This window comes from Diabrotica virgifera, chromosome 8 (assembly GCF_917563875.1).
Source record: "Diabrotica virgifera virgifera chromosome 8, PGI_DIABVI_V3a".
Taxonomy (NCBI): Eukaryota; Metazoa; Arthropoda; class Insecta; order Coleoptera; family Chrysomelidae; genus Diabrotica; species Diabrotica virgifera.
The window spans coordinates 222,137,484-222,155,786 of record NC_065450.1 but is presented as its reverse complement, the minus strand read 5'-3'; the positions used below and the strand labels follow the sequence as shown (position 1 = coordinate 222,155,786).

At 35.2% G+C, this 18,303-nt stretch overlaps 1 protein-coding gene across 2 annotated transcripts; it reads left to right on the top strand.

The window, feature by feature from the left end:
- The first annotated feature begins 2,706 nt into the window (after positions 1–2,706).
- On the top strand, positions 2,707–11,436 carry LOC114341549 (uncharacterized). Of its 2 annotated transcripts, none has more exons than XM_050657444.1 (3): positions 2,707–3,025; positions 6,403–6,646; positions 11,224–11,436. In XM_050657444.1, exons 1-3 carry the CDS (start codon positions 2,829–2,831, stop codon positions 11,362–11,364), a joined length of 582 nt encoding a protein of 193 aa, XP_050513401.1. In that variant the 5' UTR covers positions 2,707–2,828; the 3' UTR covers positions 11,365–11,436. The 2 variants fall into 2 exon arrangements, with proteins under 2 accessions (XP_050513401.1, XP_050513400.1); XM_050657443.1 differs by having other exon boundaries at positions 2,709–3,025; positions 6,403–6,670; positions 11,224–11,434.
- The last annotated feature ends 6,867 nt before the right edge of the window (positions 11,437–18,303 follow it).

Sequence of the window (18,303 nt, the reverse complement as noted above, 5' to 3'; positions counted from 1 at the left end):
ATAAGCCGAATGACAACAAATAGAGTAGTAAGGACGGCGAGAGACGGTTCCCCAATAGGAAGACGATCAGTGGGAAGACCACGAAAACGATGGAATGACAACTTACTGGAGGCACATTGAAAAACAGACAGAGTAATGTCTATATAAAAAGAAGAAGAGAATAATCACCTTTCCAACAACGAGGCCCGGAAATTATGCCATTAGGTGTGGAAGCTCCATATAAAACTGGATAACTGCCTTATCGGGATAAGGAAGTGGAATGAAACACATGTTTCCTCAAATTGAAGAAAAATAGCCGGTAAAGAGGCTGAATAAACGTGGGATAATTAACCGCGTAGTTATTACTTGAAATGGAGCCCCGGTAGGGGATAATTCTAAATGAGGGTGAAACCCTCTGAACGTTTGGTCTGGTCAGGTACGGAAAACCAAAAGAGCGATGACTGAAATGTGTACACCATATTTATATTTGAAATGAAATTTTTGATGTAAACAGGCACTAATATCGGCAGAGACAGGAAGCGAACAGTGGCCGATCTAGACATTTGCTTTGGGTAGGGGGAATTTACCTTGGGGTAGGAGGGGGAACTATCAATGAAACACCAAGCAATAGACATAAAATAAAAAAGATAAACCCAAACTACATAAAAGACATGAATAATAACTTTATGCATTAAGTTTCCTTAATTTTCTTAACTAGATAAGATTTATTGGGTTGAACTTGTCTGTCGAATGTTTAGGTCTCATGCCAGCTAATACATTTTTAAGTTGCAATAATGTTTTCCTTTAATTTTGGACCTTGTTGGGGGAAATTATCCCTATTTCCCCCTTAGATCCACTACTGGATCATAAGCTAGTGTTATGCAAAATCCAAATGAAAACACATAGATATACATTATAAGAATAAACTTGCAGGATATTTACACCACAAAGATAAAAATTAAAAATCTACAGGACGACACAACAAAGTATTTATACCAAAAAAACATAGGCACCTACCTATCAGAAAAGCGATGGAATCGGGAAAAGCTAGGCGAAAATTAAAACCAAATATCTTAGACTCATCTAAAGAAGCTCTGGACGAAATATAAATATTTCTCCTAAAGCGGAAAACTCCGTGGTTCTGTAGGTACAGATAAGAAGGAAACATGCAAAGAAAAATAAAGTTTACTCGAAGTACATGTCAAACAAGACAGAACAAGCATACGAAATACGAAGAACGTACAAAAGTACTACGAGAATAATATTATAAGAAGAATTGAAAACAGCACTGAGAATGCGTCTCAAGAGAACTGGAGCACATTTTTTATGGTTTACAAAGAGAAATATGGCGCTTTATAAGAGGTCAAAGGGCGGATGTGAAGGAATTAATAGACCGAAAACACATCAAAAAGGATGCATGGACTGATTATCTAAATATCTAAAGTCTGTTTTTGTAGCTGGCTGTTGTTTTCTTGTTTGTAAACGACGTATTTATTAATAGATCAAGTTACATATAAGTCCCCCTTCCCAATTTGGTGATACCGCTTACTTGTGGCCTGGGCACCGACAAAAAAACCCTAAACACGCATGTGATTCCTATAAAAAAGCAGATCCTTAAATAATTCTATGAGATACGCTACTGACCATAATATGAATTTTTAAATAATAGGGAACTTGCATAAAATTTTAAATTCGAAAAAATGGTATAAATCACAACAGAACATAATTTAAAGCATGTATCAAAGATAAAAAAGTTTTGTTTGTCTTTCGTTCGGCCCCTAAAGACGATTAAAAATTCAACTTATACCAGTCGACCCGAAACGCGTCGTGACGTCACGGGGTTATATGTTTACATTCGTAAAAAAAATTGTATATAATTTTAAATTAGACATTATAAACGTCAGTAGAAAATACAGTTATGGTGACGTTACAAGTGTTTTTGATCGTTTGAACTATTCATAGACAACTTGTACTTTTACAAAATGGTTTTATTTTTCATAGTAAACCTTCTTTTCTTTCCTTCAAAAACTGTATCAAACTCCAATCTCAACAAACTGGTATATATTATTACAATGACATACAATAAATGTCATTAGAATATAAATATTTTCCTTTATTACGCGACGACGAGCTGGCCAAATGCCGAAGTAGGTGAAGGCCAATAAACTAAAGAAGAAGAAGAATATACCTAAATATAACTATTTATTAACCGAACCATATAGTTAAACTCTGTGACGTCACGGGTCGTTTGAACTATTTTAAGATACAGAAGACTTTAAATTTGTATTTCTATGAGTTTTTGAAGCGTGAAATTTTGGAAATCTCATTTTTATACAAAACTGAACATTATTATTTAATAAAAAAATGTGCAAGTTCCCTATTAACGTTATTTGTCACCTGAATACTTTTTTGATTCAATTACACATGTTATAATATAACATATAATATATAATAATAATATTATTATTATTTATCAAAATGGTAGTGATTTAATAATTTCTTGGATTGTTTAAAAAATGTTTCAAATTAAAAACGTATTTTATAGTTCTTTATTTCAACTTTTCTTTGTATACCTGCATTAAAATGTTTGATACAAGTTTAACCTTTAATTTTATGTATATTTTAATTTATTACGGCAATCGGGATCACGAAATACTCCAACGAAACTGTCCTAAATGCTCCCCTGTTTTTATTACATAGCCAGCTGAAAACTTAACAAATAATGACATTCCCTCAGCTCCCATATTGTCACGAGACACGACAAACATGTAACTAATGACATTTCTTGGCCTATTACAACCGCAAATCATCTTCACCTTGAGGAAATCGGAGCTAAATACGCTTCCGCCATGGCGTCGATTGTCCGCATCAGGAACAGGGCTTGCGTACCAGTTCTGACTACCGAGGGTACTTTTTTGAAGCCTATTGCAGATCCAGAATATTTGAGAAAGGAAGTAAAATGCGAATATTTGCCTACTTTCCAGAGGATGCACGCTCATCAGACGCTCGCAAGCGCAAGGAGGTTCGTAGGATTTGAACCATTCAGGTAAATGTTTTCTTTGATATACATGTACACTAAGGATTTCCATAGTTTTCACTGTATTCTTTCACTCAACCGTTCTCTCCAGTTCTTTCTGGATCCAGTTCTTTAGGTTTAGTTCCATTCCATTCCTTGTATATTCCTGTTCCAGTTTTCCCATCGAGGTTATTTTCGTCTTGTGCGATGACTATTTGGTCGGTCAGTAATCTATCTGTAATAGTTAAATTGCTCAAATATATTGCTTTCCTTGGAATCTTCCTCTTGCTGTTGACTTTTTGTGGAATATAGGACACTTTCGTGATATTCTGTTCCAAAATTTCATACGATACTAATACATTTGTTACTCTTGTGCGGTATGTATGGTATCTTCAATAGATCATCTATTTTTTACCTTTGTTTTGCTGACTGTATTGTTTGTAGATTTAGAGAAGGCATATGATACGGTACCTTTGAAAAAACTGTTTCAAACCTTGACGAAAGTAGGTCTCAGTAGAGAGTATGTGGATGCTATCGCAAATATATACAAAAATGCAAGAAGTGTCGTTAAAGAAGGAAACTTTATATCTTAATCAGTTCCTAAATAGTCAAATCTTTTATCTTCTTCGAATTTATGTTATGTTTCCTTTGCTGTGGTCATTGTTATGTATTGCCCCCGAACTAATCGCTTATTTGTCCATTCCATATACTTGGTTTTGCTTCATTTATATACAATCCTTTGGTTGCTGTCCTCTCGTCGAGTTTCGTGACTTTTTCGTGAGTTTCACTTTATAAAACTTGCATCAGACCTGTTATGACCTATGGAATTGAATCAAGAGAAGTCACCAATAAAACTAAAAGCATACTACGAACGACCGAAATGAAGACACTAAGAGCAATATCAGGAAAGACAAGAAGAGATAGAATAAGAAACAAAATCATCAGGGAACAATGTGGCGCGCAAGATGTTGAAAGATGTAAAAAGAATGGAGGAGCACATACTACCAAGAATTGCTCTAGAAGGAAAACCAACTGGCAAAGCGTCCACCGGGGAGACCACCAAAAAGATGGAGAGATAACTGGCAGTCTACCTCTCAAGAGATACTTCAACGTCGGAATTAACAGATCAACAGATCTACAACACGTATAAGAAGAAGAAGACTTTGATAGTTTAGTATTACGTCGTCTGTATTAGGGGTGGCGGTTTTTGACAAAACACCGGTTTTCGGTTATACCGGTTTTTTTGCTTACGGTTTAACCTGGCGGTTATAACCGGCCAAAAAAACCGGTTTTTCCAAAAACCGGTTTTCGGTTTTTTTAATCCAATTGGTTACAATGTTGCATTTACAATGCACTTTAGTTGGCGATACTCCACTTGACTCGATCTCGATATCAATATGATCAAAATTAGTACTATCAAAGAACATCAAGATAAATATAAATAAAACACCATTTTGCGTAAGATTAATATATACTTATTGCAATAGTATACAATTTAACCCAACCATTTCAACTTATAAAAATTTCCCAGACTCTTTCAAATGGAATTTAAAAAAAAATAATATCAACATAAATATTTTACTTAAAAATAAATTGGATAATGCAATTTATCTTTTATTTTTACAACCATCAAAAAAATTTATCATGTATTTCTTTTAAGCCCGCATTTGTATATTTGTATAATAGGTACCTACATTTTAACTCATTTAATACTTCCTGTATGGGTGTATCGTTTTGAAAACGTAGGGAAATCCTTGGAGATTCGTATTCGTAATCGGTAATTCGATATTCATAGTCAGAACATTATTTTTGGTAATCAGAAAAAGTCGTTCATCCACATTCAATACCAAGAGTCAAGTGTGAAAATAGATGATGTTTGCGTCTACTTCAACCAGATCACTTCTTATGTAAATATTATGATTACAAATACTTTTTCAACGAAATATTATAATAAAACTTAATTGTTTCTGGCTGATGTGAGTTTGTATTTTCAGTTTGCTTCTGTATTTATACAATAAAATTTGAATTATGGTTTTGTTTGGAATAATTACTTGAGATTAATAATTATGAATGGGATCCAAAATAATAGCTAACCTAATTATAATCACCGTAAAAACCTAATAACCGGTTTTTACTTTAAAAAGAAAAAACCGGTTATAACCGGGACAAAAAACAACCGCTAAAACCGGTTATTGTGAAGTAAAAAACCGGTTTTAGGTCAAAACCGGTAGGTTTTTCCCATCCCTAGTCTGTATATCAGATTATTTATGATTTTTTTATTTGGTATCCGTTTTTTGTTCTTATTTTTTTATTATTTCATCCATGATCAGGTTTAACAATAGTGGTAATATTTTGTTCTGGTCTCTTTTGTTGACTATCCAGTTTTCTGCCCCATATGTCATAATACTTCTGACTAGGGTGTTAAATATTTTTTTTCATAGTCGTTGTTATTTAAGACCTGGAATGCTAATAGATTTAAGTGCCACTTTTTACAAATATCCTTTTATTTTTGCTAAGTGATCTATGCCCCCATGTCAATGCACTGCTATTATAAAAGATCTATGTGCCAATTACTGTCCAAACGGATACAAAAAATCTTGCAAAAATGGATCCAACAGATCTTCTAGCAGTGCATTGGCATAGGTACATAGATCACTTAGCAACAATAAAAGGATATTTGTAAAAAGTGGCACTTAGATCTATTAGCATTTCAGGTCTTCTGTGTATCCCATAATACTCCATTTAGTTGTCTTATGCAGTCCCTGGTTTGACCTAGCCTGCTCTTTATATCTTTTGCCTCCTTTTTATATCAGTTGTAGTGCAGTTTCTAGAAATAGTGGAGCATAGGTACTTGAAAGTTTTGGTGCTCTTAATTTTTTCGGCATCTAAGATCTCGAGACCTGGGGCGTCATCCGATCCCGTTACCATGTATTCTGTCTTATTGAAGTTGATTTCTAGTCCATTCTGTAAGTATTCGTCTGTGAGTTTTCTAATCATGTAGGAGAGGTCTTCTTCATCTTGCGCCATTATTACCTGGTCACCAACGAAACTAAATGTGTAAAAATATTGGTCCCTGATAGGTATACCCATTCCTCTGACCATTCTTTTCCAGGGTCTTAGTACCATTTCTAGAAATATTTTGAATAGTGTTGTTGACGTAGAGCAGCCTTGTTATACACCCTTGGTCGTTTGAAATTTGTTTCCGATTTTATTTTTCACTTTCACACACCGAGTTGTTTTCGTACAAGTTTATTGTTGCTTGTATATGTCTGATCGGTATGTTCATTTCTTCTATGCATTTACATAATTTCTCCCTTGGGATGGAGTCGTACGCCTTCTTGAGATCGATGAATGCTAAATGGACTCACATTATATAACAACCATAAATCATGATTACACTTTTTTAGTGATCTAATTCCAAAAGATCAACTGGACTTTGTTCTGAATGCTTCCTTTAACCAGACTACAGAAATTTTTCCAGATATGCTCGATATATACTGCCAACCCGAAACTAGAGGCATCGACACGTGGAGGCGGTTACGTAACACACGGGAGGTGACACCTGACAGGGAACAGCAAGCATCGGTTGAGGCTCCCGGTGGTGAGAAGAAAAAAAGGGAAGTAGGAAGGAGAGGAAGACCTCATAAAGTGGTGATACCGTTTAGATATAATTTTGTAAGTACAGTCGAACCCGCTTATTGGAATAGCCTTCGTGCCAATCAGAAGTATTACTATAACCGGGATATTCTAATAACCGATCATTAGTCGATAGTAGAAACGTTTCGGGACCTCAAATTTCTATTCCTTAAACCGGGATATTCCTTTAAGAGGTATTCTAATAAGCGGGTTTGACTGTATTTATTAAATTCACGAGGAAAAAGTTTTCCTGTAGTTGGCTGTATACCATATATTACAAAAATGGTTAAAATCCTTTATAAAAGGTATATTTGTTAAAATCCTCAAAAGGGCTACATCGCAGAACAGAACTAGTTTTCGATCGGATGACCGATCATCATCAGTGTTTACCTAAAATGTGTATAACTTGATAAGATAATGCAAAGTATTTAAAATTTTGACTAGGGTTTTAAAAAGTTATAGGTTAAGTATACTCACGTGAATCTAACATGCTAACCACCAAAATAAAATATATGTGGGTAAAAACCCTTTACAAGTGATCTGTTATAGGAACATAGATGAAAAATGCGAAATTAAACACTGTGACAACGATCACTCCCACTGTGCAAAATAATCAATTAAAACAAAAATAAACTTGATGTTATAGTTAGAATGTTTGTAATTTAAACATTCATGTTTAATTTCACATTTTTCATCTATGTTCCTATGACGGATCAATTGTAAAGGGTTTTTACCCACATATATTTTATTTTGGTGGTTAGCATGTTAGATTCACGTGAGTATACTTAACCTGTAACTTTTTAAAACCCTAGTCAAACTTTTAAATACTTTGCATTGTCTTATCAAGTTATACACATTTTAGGTAAACACTGATGATGATCGGTCATCCGATCGAAAACTAGTTCTGTTCTGCGATGTAGCCCTTTTGAGGGATTTTAACAAATATACCTTTTATAAAGGATTTTATCGTTTTTTTTATTTATTAAATTAATTCAGCATATAAGCTGTCAGTAAACCTATACACAGTAATTGTGTATAAGTTATACCTGTCGTGTCTAAATATGTGTCCAAGCTAAGATGTCTTACGTTTCTTGATAATTTCTGTCAGTTCACGTTCTCTATTCATACGCGTTAAAACTTCTTCATTTCTAACGCGGTCGGTCCATGAAATTTTCAGCAAACGACGAAATACCCACATCTCAAAGTTCTTTAAACGTCGTAACAAGCTGACTGTTAACGTCCAAGCTTCCATGCCGTGTAATAGTACACTATGTACTCTTATGATCTGCTTCTTATTAGTTTTATATTAATTATTATTTATTTGATTAATTATTTAATTGTCGCAAGTCATACATAAAAAATGAATAAAAAATCTCAGGGTGCCTTTTTATACTATTAAAAAAAAATCTAAATTATCTCACGTTATACTTATCTTCTCTCGTGGGTTCAGTATCTCTTAGTTGATCCTAATCGGGATAAAATAGGGAAAAGAAATAAAGCAAAATATTAAAATAAACATACAGAATTGTCTTTTATTTATCAAAATCAATACTCTAAAATCTATCAAATCTAAAACCTGTGGACACAGATGTCCGAATGAAATTTTTACCACTTAAATATTATTATAGTTAAAAAAAAACAATTTATCGGTTTGTTCCCGATGACTGTGGTAAAACAAACTAAACAATACAAATTTATGTATTCGCAAGATTACCTATATTTACTATTTACTTTTTGAAATATTGGAATTTTAATTCATATGCTTTTTACTCAAAAATTTAGTTTCCGAACATAAAAATCTCTTTCACATAAATTGACTGACCTTTTGCTTCACTCACTCTGATGTCTTCTCGTGACCCAAAACAGCTCTCCCTCGTTGACTATGTTAAAGGCTACTCATCAAAGACCTCTCCGTTCTCCAGCTTCAAAACTATCAGCATACCAGCACCAATTCTCCAACAAGCCGGGCCTCTTTTGACACGTACTCGATTCAAACAAAACTCCAAAATTCTCTGCTCTCCTTCTCACAATAATACAGAATCAAAGAGATACTTCGTCTCAATTTGATCTGTCTCTCGTTCCACTTTTCAACACTATTCTCCACTATTCAAAAAACCACTGGTACTTGCTAACTACTTATCCACCAAAACGTCGACCGCTCCTCAGCGCTGCCAAATAACATACTGACTTCTTTTTCAAACTCTCTCAATCATCCAATCCACTTTTCCCCTTCCACATTGCCAAGAATCAGAAACATCGACTTTTCCATTCGACAAACAAACAGTCATTTTCAAAATTATTCCGACCATCCTTAATTACTTTCGGGGAAACTCTACAACATTTACTCGTGTTGAACAAAGATATTAAAATTCCAAACTTTCTTTTTAAACCACTTTCCCAGAAAGTGATAATTACATCTACCTGTGGATTCTATAGTTCTCGTAATAAACAATCTATTTTCATTTTAAATCTAAATACATCGTCCTTTTCACTTTAATTATTCACAAAAGTCTTTAATGGTTCATCGGAAAGCTCATTAAAAAGAGAAATCCACTTACATCCAAACTAAATTCTAATAAATATTTACAGCTCAATATATAGGGTGTATCAAATTTATGTGCCCGCGTTATTTAACAAAAATTTAATCTAATTTTCATTTTGCTTTTAATTGATAAATTGAAAACACAATAGTACATAACACTTTATCCATGCGGTATCATAGGGACATATCAAGATTACGGGTAGTGAGTAACTGTCGCATCTTTAAAAAAGGTATTTCTTGCCTGTTCTCTTCTGCATTTAACCTCTTGTTCTTGATCTAAGGTTTCATGTATTCAACATCCTAGGTACTTAAACTTTTTCACTTGTTTAACGAGATTGTTGTTGACTAGTATGTTTATAACTGGGGTGTGCTTTTTTGAAATTACGATTGTTTTAGTTTTTTTTACATTCACCGTAAGGTCATAACGCGATTCTAAAAGAGTTAAATAGGAACATAAGAGATTTGCGATTTAAAATGAATGACCTGATTTAGGCAAGATGTGGGTTGAGTAAATATACATTTAAATGTTGTTTATTCTCGTTCGAAGATTCTGAGATGCAACTCGAATTTTTATGAAAAGAAAAAACTCCTTTTGGATATTTGAAATACGTGAATTGAAACTTTATACAGAATGAGAAAATAAAATGCTACAATATTTTAATATTACTACGTATTAACTCTATATTTTGCAAGTTTTTAGGACCGTATTCTTCTTGTGCCACTCCTATCGGAGATTGGAAATCATCAAGGATATCCTGACCTTGTTTACAGCTGACCTAAAGAGTTCATTAGTGGTGCAGCCAAACCACTCTCTCAAATTCCCCCACTATGACATTCTTCTTCGGCCTTAATTCCGTTTTCCTTCTATGTTTCCTTGCATTATATTTTGAAGTAATGCGTATTTATGTCCTCTCATCAGGTGACCCAAATATTCGAGTTATCTTCGTTTTATTGTTAACAAAATTTGTGGGTCTTTTCCTATCCTTCGTATTATTTCAAAGTTGGTGACTCTTTCAACCCAACTTATCTCCAGCTTTCGACGGTAGCACCATATCTCGAAACTTTCAATATTTTTTATGTTGATCTGGCCCTGTCAATTTCGATACGTCTTTTTATTTCATTGTTTTGGTCTCCAGTTTCGTTTATTAAAGTTTCCAAGTATTTGTAACTTGATACTTTTTCAATTTGACAGCCGTTTATACTAATATGTTCTGGTTGTCTCATGTTTTTACTGAAGAAAATATTGATACCAATTGATATTTATGCCATAATTTTTGCAAGCAATATTTATGTTTGTAAGTAATCGTTTTAATTCGTAATTCTTCTACTGTTCTTGCAACTAGCACAGTGTCGTCCGCGTATCGAATATTATTTACAACCTCTTTATTGATTACGATTCTTTCGCTTGCTTGCAAAAGGGCTTCCTGGCAGATGTTTTCACTATATACTGGGTGAACCAAAAGTCAGTTAACCGTTTTGTATATTAATAAAAGCAAAAATATCTGAAGTAAGAAAACGTTTATTATTTATTGTTTATTGTAAATAAAGTAGGTACAAAGAAGTACATGCTTTACATTTTATGTTCAAAATGTAAACCACCTTCATTAATACATTTTTGGCAACACAGTGAAACAAGTCTTTTTACAGACTTCCAAGTAGGCAAGGAGAACTTCAAATTGGCAAAAACTTGGCAAAGCGCGGGCCGTTCAATTGTGTCTCTTCTCCCTATCCAATCACTAAACTGGTCATTTAGAAACTCACGAACATGCAATCCGTAACCAGGCGGTGCACCGTCTTGCTGAAAATATCGAATACCTTGTAACTGTGGAATATTTGCAAGGCCCTTCACAAAGCATGATATATTTTATTGGAGACAGACGCCGCAAACTTGCGCATGACCTTTTTTGATAGCGTTAACTGACTTTTGGTCCACCCGGTACATTAAATAACAGTGGTGACAAAATGCATCCTTGTAGGTATCCTCTACGTATGCAAAATGCATCCTCTACGTATTTCTATTGCTTGTAACCTCTTATTTTCTATTTTTTAGGACCACAAAGTGTTAATAGGCGGCGTAATAGAAAAGAAACATCCTAGCAATATAAAGCTGATGAACTCATCTCATCACAGTTCTCAAACCAACCCTGGCTACTCAAGACAGGACTCTGATGGTACAGTTTTCCAGTATTAATACAAATTTTATATCGAATACGTTTATATAGGTTGTTACTTTCTAAATCAGCAATATATTTGTTCAAAAAAGTTTTTTATTTATTACCTTTAATAACGGAGATATTATGTGACGTCTTTTACATAATATATTGAAATATTGAAATACCTTCGTAGGCACTTTAGTTGTCAAACGTCAAAAAAATTCAATCTCCGTGCTTTTAATGTGTACGTGTCGCATGCCTTTAAATAATACGTTTAGACCAGGCTGTATCGTTCGCCTCCGAATGTGTGGTTCGCCTTTGTTAGGTAAATTATTCCGATTCGACTTTTTTGCACAAAATTACTAAAAAAGAGGTCCTTATAACAAATCCACAGGGTGCCGGGAGGTGCCGTGGTCGGAAAATTGTTTTAGTTATTAAGGTATCAAGGGTATTATAAGGATAATAACGCTTGAGGTCAATGGTGTATATACCGAGGTTCTTTGGCCCGAGGGATATACGTTGACCGAAAGCGTTATTATCTATAATACCCGTGGTGCCTTCAACGTTTAATATCCGACTGAATTATTCTTTATATGCAAAAAATTTAGCAATAGTCGTAACGAAATTATGGTAACCATAATTTTACTTAGGTTGTTATTTGTCAACTTGACAGTATTTAACTAGTTATTTACATTTAATGTCCTAGGGCGTTATTTTTCAAAATAACGCCCTAAAGCATTACATCATACTTAACTGACTTCGAAAGCATGTCATTATTTGTCAAATAATATACCATCAACTATTTCTAATGGGAAAACAAGCCACATGTTTACCAAAAATGATTTGAATTTTGAATTCAAATTAGAATTGCATTTATAAAATACCTTGTGAATGCGAACAATTTTATTTAGGTGAAACATCAAGACCATTAAACGTTAGAATAAGTGAACATCAGTCCTATATTAAAAATAGAGAATTTGATAGATCTCAATTATGTCAACACGCATGGGATAATGAACATAGAGTTCAGTGGAGAGATTCAAGTATAGTCCTGAAAGAATCAGATAGTAGAAAGAGAAAAATCAAAGAAGCAGCTCTAATTATGCTAAATGAAACCAATTGTGTCGCAAATTCCTCGGTAGAATGCAGTAGGATGTGGTTACCTATACTGAAAGAGGAAGTCAATAGAAAGAAAATACCACGATTAGTAAGTCAATAACATATCGAGTTAGTATAAATTTTATATTTTAGTATTACTGATTGTATATCTATGTATTACTAATATTATTTATAATTTAAACATATTAAAGTCAGAATTTGGTATTAGTCTTTTGAAAGTAAATTAAATGTAAGACCAAATGTCAGGATAGTATCACGAGGTTTTTTCCTGATTTTTCCTCGTGATTTACTATGGAATCTCTAACGCGAGAATTTTACTGTCATCGTTGCATTTGGTTGTCTTTTTAAAGACAGATCACATGCTATGATTTTTTTGTGACGGATATTCTTGAGTTGGGATTGATTTCATGTAATCGAATGAACTATCTTTTAGTAAAGTCGTTCCAATAACGCAACTCATAAATATTGGCGATATCATTTTAAAGTCTTCTACTTTAAAATGTATAATATACGTCTGAATTGCCAATATAAATGAGTCAGATTAAATAAATTATTAGAAGAATTTTTTTACTTAGCAACAACATTTTTGTTTATTTTAGTAGTATTTTGTATTTTGACAACGAAACCCGCTTTGGGCTTCGAAACGTTAATAAAATCATTTTTGGTAAAATTGTGGCTTGTTTTCCCATTAAAAATAGTTGATTGTAAAAATGCCACAAGGAAATACCTTCAGAACAATAATAATATACCAGTCGGACATTAGAACAATTTTTTTAAACAAATTAAAAAAAATCAATTTTTCACTTCGGACAAATCTTTTTTAGATTATATGGGTCATTATGAGCAAAAAAGGCCTCTTGTAGTTTTTCTCTAAAATTGACAGTTGTCGAGTTATATGCGATTTAAAATTAAAAAAAATGCGAATATAGCCATTTTTAAGACTTTATAATTTGGTTAAAAATTATTATTATGACAGTCAAAAAGTGACTAAAGCAAAGTTTAAAGCCCCCCTGCGTGATCCTGAAGAAATTTGTGTCATTAATTTATTACTAAGTTGTTATTTTTAATTATTAACAATGAGCAGCTAAGACCGTATTGAGGCGACCGTCAATGTGAGTGCGAGATGCACCATTCCGGCAGTCTAATGATGCATTCCAAAGAAGGCGAATACTGTCCTATCGGCTGAAAAGGTGATGGCCACAGTTTTCTGAGATTCGCCAGGTGTGATCTACTTAGACTACCTGCCACCTGTAGATGAGCAAAACGGTCACCCAGCTCTACTATGCTGAGTTATTGTGCTCAATCGATGATGAATTGCAGAAAAGAACCGCCCTATTTGCTACCTAGACTTCAAGAGAAATTGGAGCATTGCTAGCTCAAGTCTATCGAGCTAAAATGCACTTTTTAAAAATTTTCGTTTTTTAGTATGGATCGAATAAGGATCGGTATGGATACGCTGTATCTATATTCTATCATTTTGAATGTTAATCCCTTATGCCATGCCACACTCTATCGAAGGCTTTGCTTACATCCAGGAAGCCTGTTCCTATACCTATGCTGATTGTCGTTGAATCCATCTGTTATGTACTCTATTGTGTTTGAGGGATTATTTCTAGCCTATTTGTCTCCGTTTGGAATCTGGATTGGATGGCTCTCTCTGCTATCTTGCTGACTGCTGAAAGTAAGCTAATAGGCCTGTAGTTTTGTGGAAATATTTTATTTTCTCTGTTTGTTATTTTATCTAGATGAGGTATTTTTCTTGGTTAGCTTTTTCTGATAAGCCTACTTATTTATAGACCTGGATCCCGCGTTCCAAAAAAAGTTGATTAATAGCAAACTGAAAATTTGTTAATCACTTAACGGTGTCTAGTCGGACAAACTTTGATGTATAGGAACACTGGAACACGGGAAGTTTTAATTGTGGAACGTGTCATACTGACAAGTTTATGATTGTGAAAACTAGCTGGTTACTTTTAAGTTTATTCAATAGCAAACTTTATATAATATATGAAAAAAATGTTTGTCCGACAAATATACAGGGTGCGGCAAAAGTCAGTTCCCCGATTTGCACAATCGAAAAATATCGGAAAATGAAAATGCAAAACGTTTAATTAAGTCGCAAATTAAACGGAAAATATATTAATAAAAATATCGGAAAATGAAACTGCAAACGTTTAATTAAGTCGCAAATTAAACGGAAAAAAATATCGGAAAATAAAAAAGCAAAACGTTTAATTAAGTCGCAAATTTGGGTTACAAAAGTGCATATAAAAATCTAAGCTTTATGTTCGAACTGGTGTCCATCTTCCTCGATACAACGTTCACAACGGCTCGCAACGCTACGGCATGTTCGGTTGAGGATTGCCTTGTTCTGACGGAGGTGTTCAAATTCTTCCTCAATAATTGTCTTCAACTGTGGGAGAGTTTGCACACTATTCTTCAGCAGACCCCACAACGAACAGCAACACGCGACAGGCAGATGAACGAAACTTAAGGGGAACCCTACAAACAGTAGGGAACACCTGTTATGCGAGGCCGATTGTTAGCATGTACTTTATCGCGCTTATGCCCGAAACTACATAGCGGGAACTGACTTTTGCCGCACCCGGTATTGGGCGTTTTAATAAGTCCGACACGTAGAACATTTCAAATGACAGGAATTATGTTGGTGATAAATAGCAGTCTGATTTTTGCTTGAGAGTTTAATGAAAGGGTAACATATCAATTGGAAGTTCTGTCCGACAAAATACATACATGGAACGTTCGTAGTCTGACGTTCGAAACCTGTAATTTGTTCCACAATTAAAACTTCCCTCGTTCCAGTGTTCCCATACATCAAAGTTTATCTGACTAGACGCCGTTAAGCTAGTAACAAATTTTCAGCTTGCTATTAATCAACTTTTTGAAGTTATACTTCTTTACTATCGAGAGTGAAATTTTATAATCCCGGGCGCATTCGCACACAGACAGTATGTAGTTTGTTGGTACCCTTTCAAGATATGTATCAGCGCAAATAAGTCATTAAAAGAATATATTAGTGTTTTTAGTAAATGTATTAATTATTATAATTTTTGTGTCTTTGGATTTGTTGTCCTCGGAAGTAAGATAATAAAAAGACTAAGTTTTCACTCTAATGGCACACAACATATCCCACCAGAATGAAAACAATGGGAACCTTCTCTGGTTACACCTCCGAGGCTTCTACAATTTGCAAGCCATACGGATGCTGAGACTAAGGAAGATGAGGGAATTCCACAATTTACAATTCACGTCACATCTGCTCAGCGCGGTCAAATTCCAACGAGACTGGTTCCCTTCATACTCCACACAGAGTAAATGTAAATCAAAAATGAATAACCATTTTCAATTTCGTTGCAAAACGAAAATACAGCCGAACCATATTCCAGTCCAATCAGAGAGTGCTGCAAGCACCTCTACCGGCTTCGAAACTTATTAGTCTCTCATCAGGAGGCACATATGCTGCTCTCCCTGATCCAACCAAAACAAACCCCAGCGTGCAGTCCCGAATTGCAACGAACGAAATGGCATAGATGCCCTAGCGGCAACTGCTAGCAAAAGACTAAGTTTTCACTCTAATGGCACACAACATATCCCACCAGAATGAAAACAATGGGAACCTTCTCTGGTTACACCTCCGAGGCTTCTACAATTTGCAAGCCATACGGATGCTGAGACTAAGGAAGATGAGGGAATTCCACAATTTACAATTCACGTCACATCTGCTCAGCGCGGTCAAATTCCAACGAGACTGGTTCCCTTCATACTCCACACAGAGTAAATGTAAATCAAAAATGAATAACCATTTTCAATTTCGTTGCAAAACGAAAATACAGCCGAACCATATTCCAGTCCAATCAGAGAGTGCTGCAAGCACCTCTACCGGCTTCGAAACTTATTAGTCTCTCATCAGGAGGCACATATGCTGCTCTCCCTGATCCAACCAAAACAAACCCCAGCGTGCAGTCCCGAATTGCAACGAACGAAATGGCATAGATGCCCTAGCGGCAACTGCTAGCAAAAGACTAAGTTTTCACTCTAATGGCACACAACATATCCCACCAGAATGAAAACAATGGGAACCTTCTCTGGTTACACCTCCGAGGCTTCTACAATTTGCAAGCCATACGGATGCTGAGACTAAGGAAGATGAGGGAATTCCACAATTTACAATTCACGTCACATCTGCTCAGCGCGGTCAAATTCCAACGAGACTGGTTCCCTTCATACTCCACACAGAGTAAATGTAAATCAAAAATGAATAACCATTTTCAATTTCGTTGCAAAACGAAAATACAGCCGAACCATATTCCAGTCCAATCAGAGAGTGCTGCAAGCACCTCTACCGGCTTCGAAACTTATTAGTCTCTCATCAGGAGGCACATATGCTGCTCTCCCTGATCCAACCAAAACAAACCCCAGCGTGCAGTCCCGAATTGCAACGAACGAAATGGCATAGATGCCCTAGCGGCAACTGCTAGCAAAAGACTAAGTTTTCACTCTAATGGCACACAACATATCCCACCAGAATGAAAACAATGGGAACCTTCTCTGGTTACACCTCCGAGGCTTCTACAATTTGCAAGCCATACGGATGCTGAGACTAAGGAAGATGAGGGAATTCCACAATTTACAATTCACGTCACATCTGCTCAGCGCGGTCAAATTCCAACGAGACTGGTTCCCTTCATACTCCACACAGAGTAAATGTAAATCAAAAATGAATAACCATTTTCAATTTCGTTGCAAAACGAAAATACAGCCGAACCATATTCCAGTCCAATAAGAGAGTGCTGCAAGCACCTCTACCGGCTTCGAAACTTATTAGTCTCTCATCAGGAGGCACATATGCTGCGGCACATATCCTGATGAGAGACTAATAAGTTTCGAAGCCGGTAGAGGTGCTTGCAGCACTCTCTGATTGGACTGGAATATGGTTCGGCTGTATTTTCGTTTTGCAACGAAATTGAAAATGGTTATTCATTTTTGATTTACATTTACTCTGTGTGGAGTATGAAGGGAACCAGTCTCGTTGGAACTTTACCGCGCTGAGCAGATGTGACGTGAATTGTAAATTGTAGAATTCCCTCATCTTCCTTAGTCTCAGCATCCGTATGGCTTGCAAATTGTAGAAGCCTCGGAGGTGTAACCAGAGAAGGTTCCCATTGTTTTCATTCTGGTGGGATATGTTATATGCCATTAGAGTGAAAACTTAGTCTTTTGCTAGCAGTTGCCGCTAGGGCATCTATGCCATTTCGTTCGTTGCAATTCGGGACTGCACGCTGGGGTTTGTTTTGGTTGGATCAGGGAGAGCAGCATATGTGCCTCCTGATGAGAGACTAATAAGTTTCGAAGCCGGTAGAGGTGCTTGCAGCACTCTCTGATTGGACTGGAATATGGTTCGGCTGTATTTTCGTTTTGCAACGAAATTGAAAATGGTTATTCATTTTTAAGATAATAAAATATATATTATAACATTTTTATACTTCACTATTTTTAATATATATGTCACTTTTGATCTATTTGTCACCGTGATGTGTAATTATATCCGAGACGTCACTTACAATGGGCTTGATAGCTTGGTTGGTAGAGCATTGGACCAGAGATCGAGAGGTCCCGGGTCCAAATCCCGGACGATTCATATCCTTTTTTTGTATCGTTTTAATAAAAAAATTTTAAAAGTGGTAGGTAAAAAGTTAGTTTAATATTTAAATAAAATACAAATAACCTGTTAAGTATACCTATTTATAAATTTCGTTGAAATTATATAATAGAAGTATAACTTCTTACGTGCGGACAAAGTACGCACACATTCTTTTTTTTTTGTACGCGGGATCGAG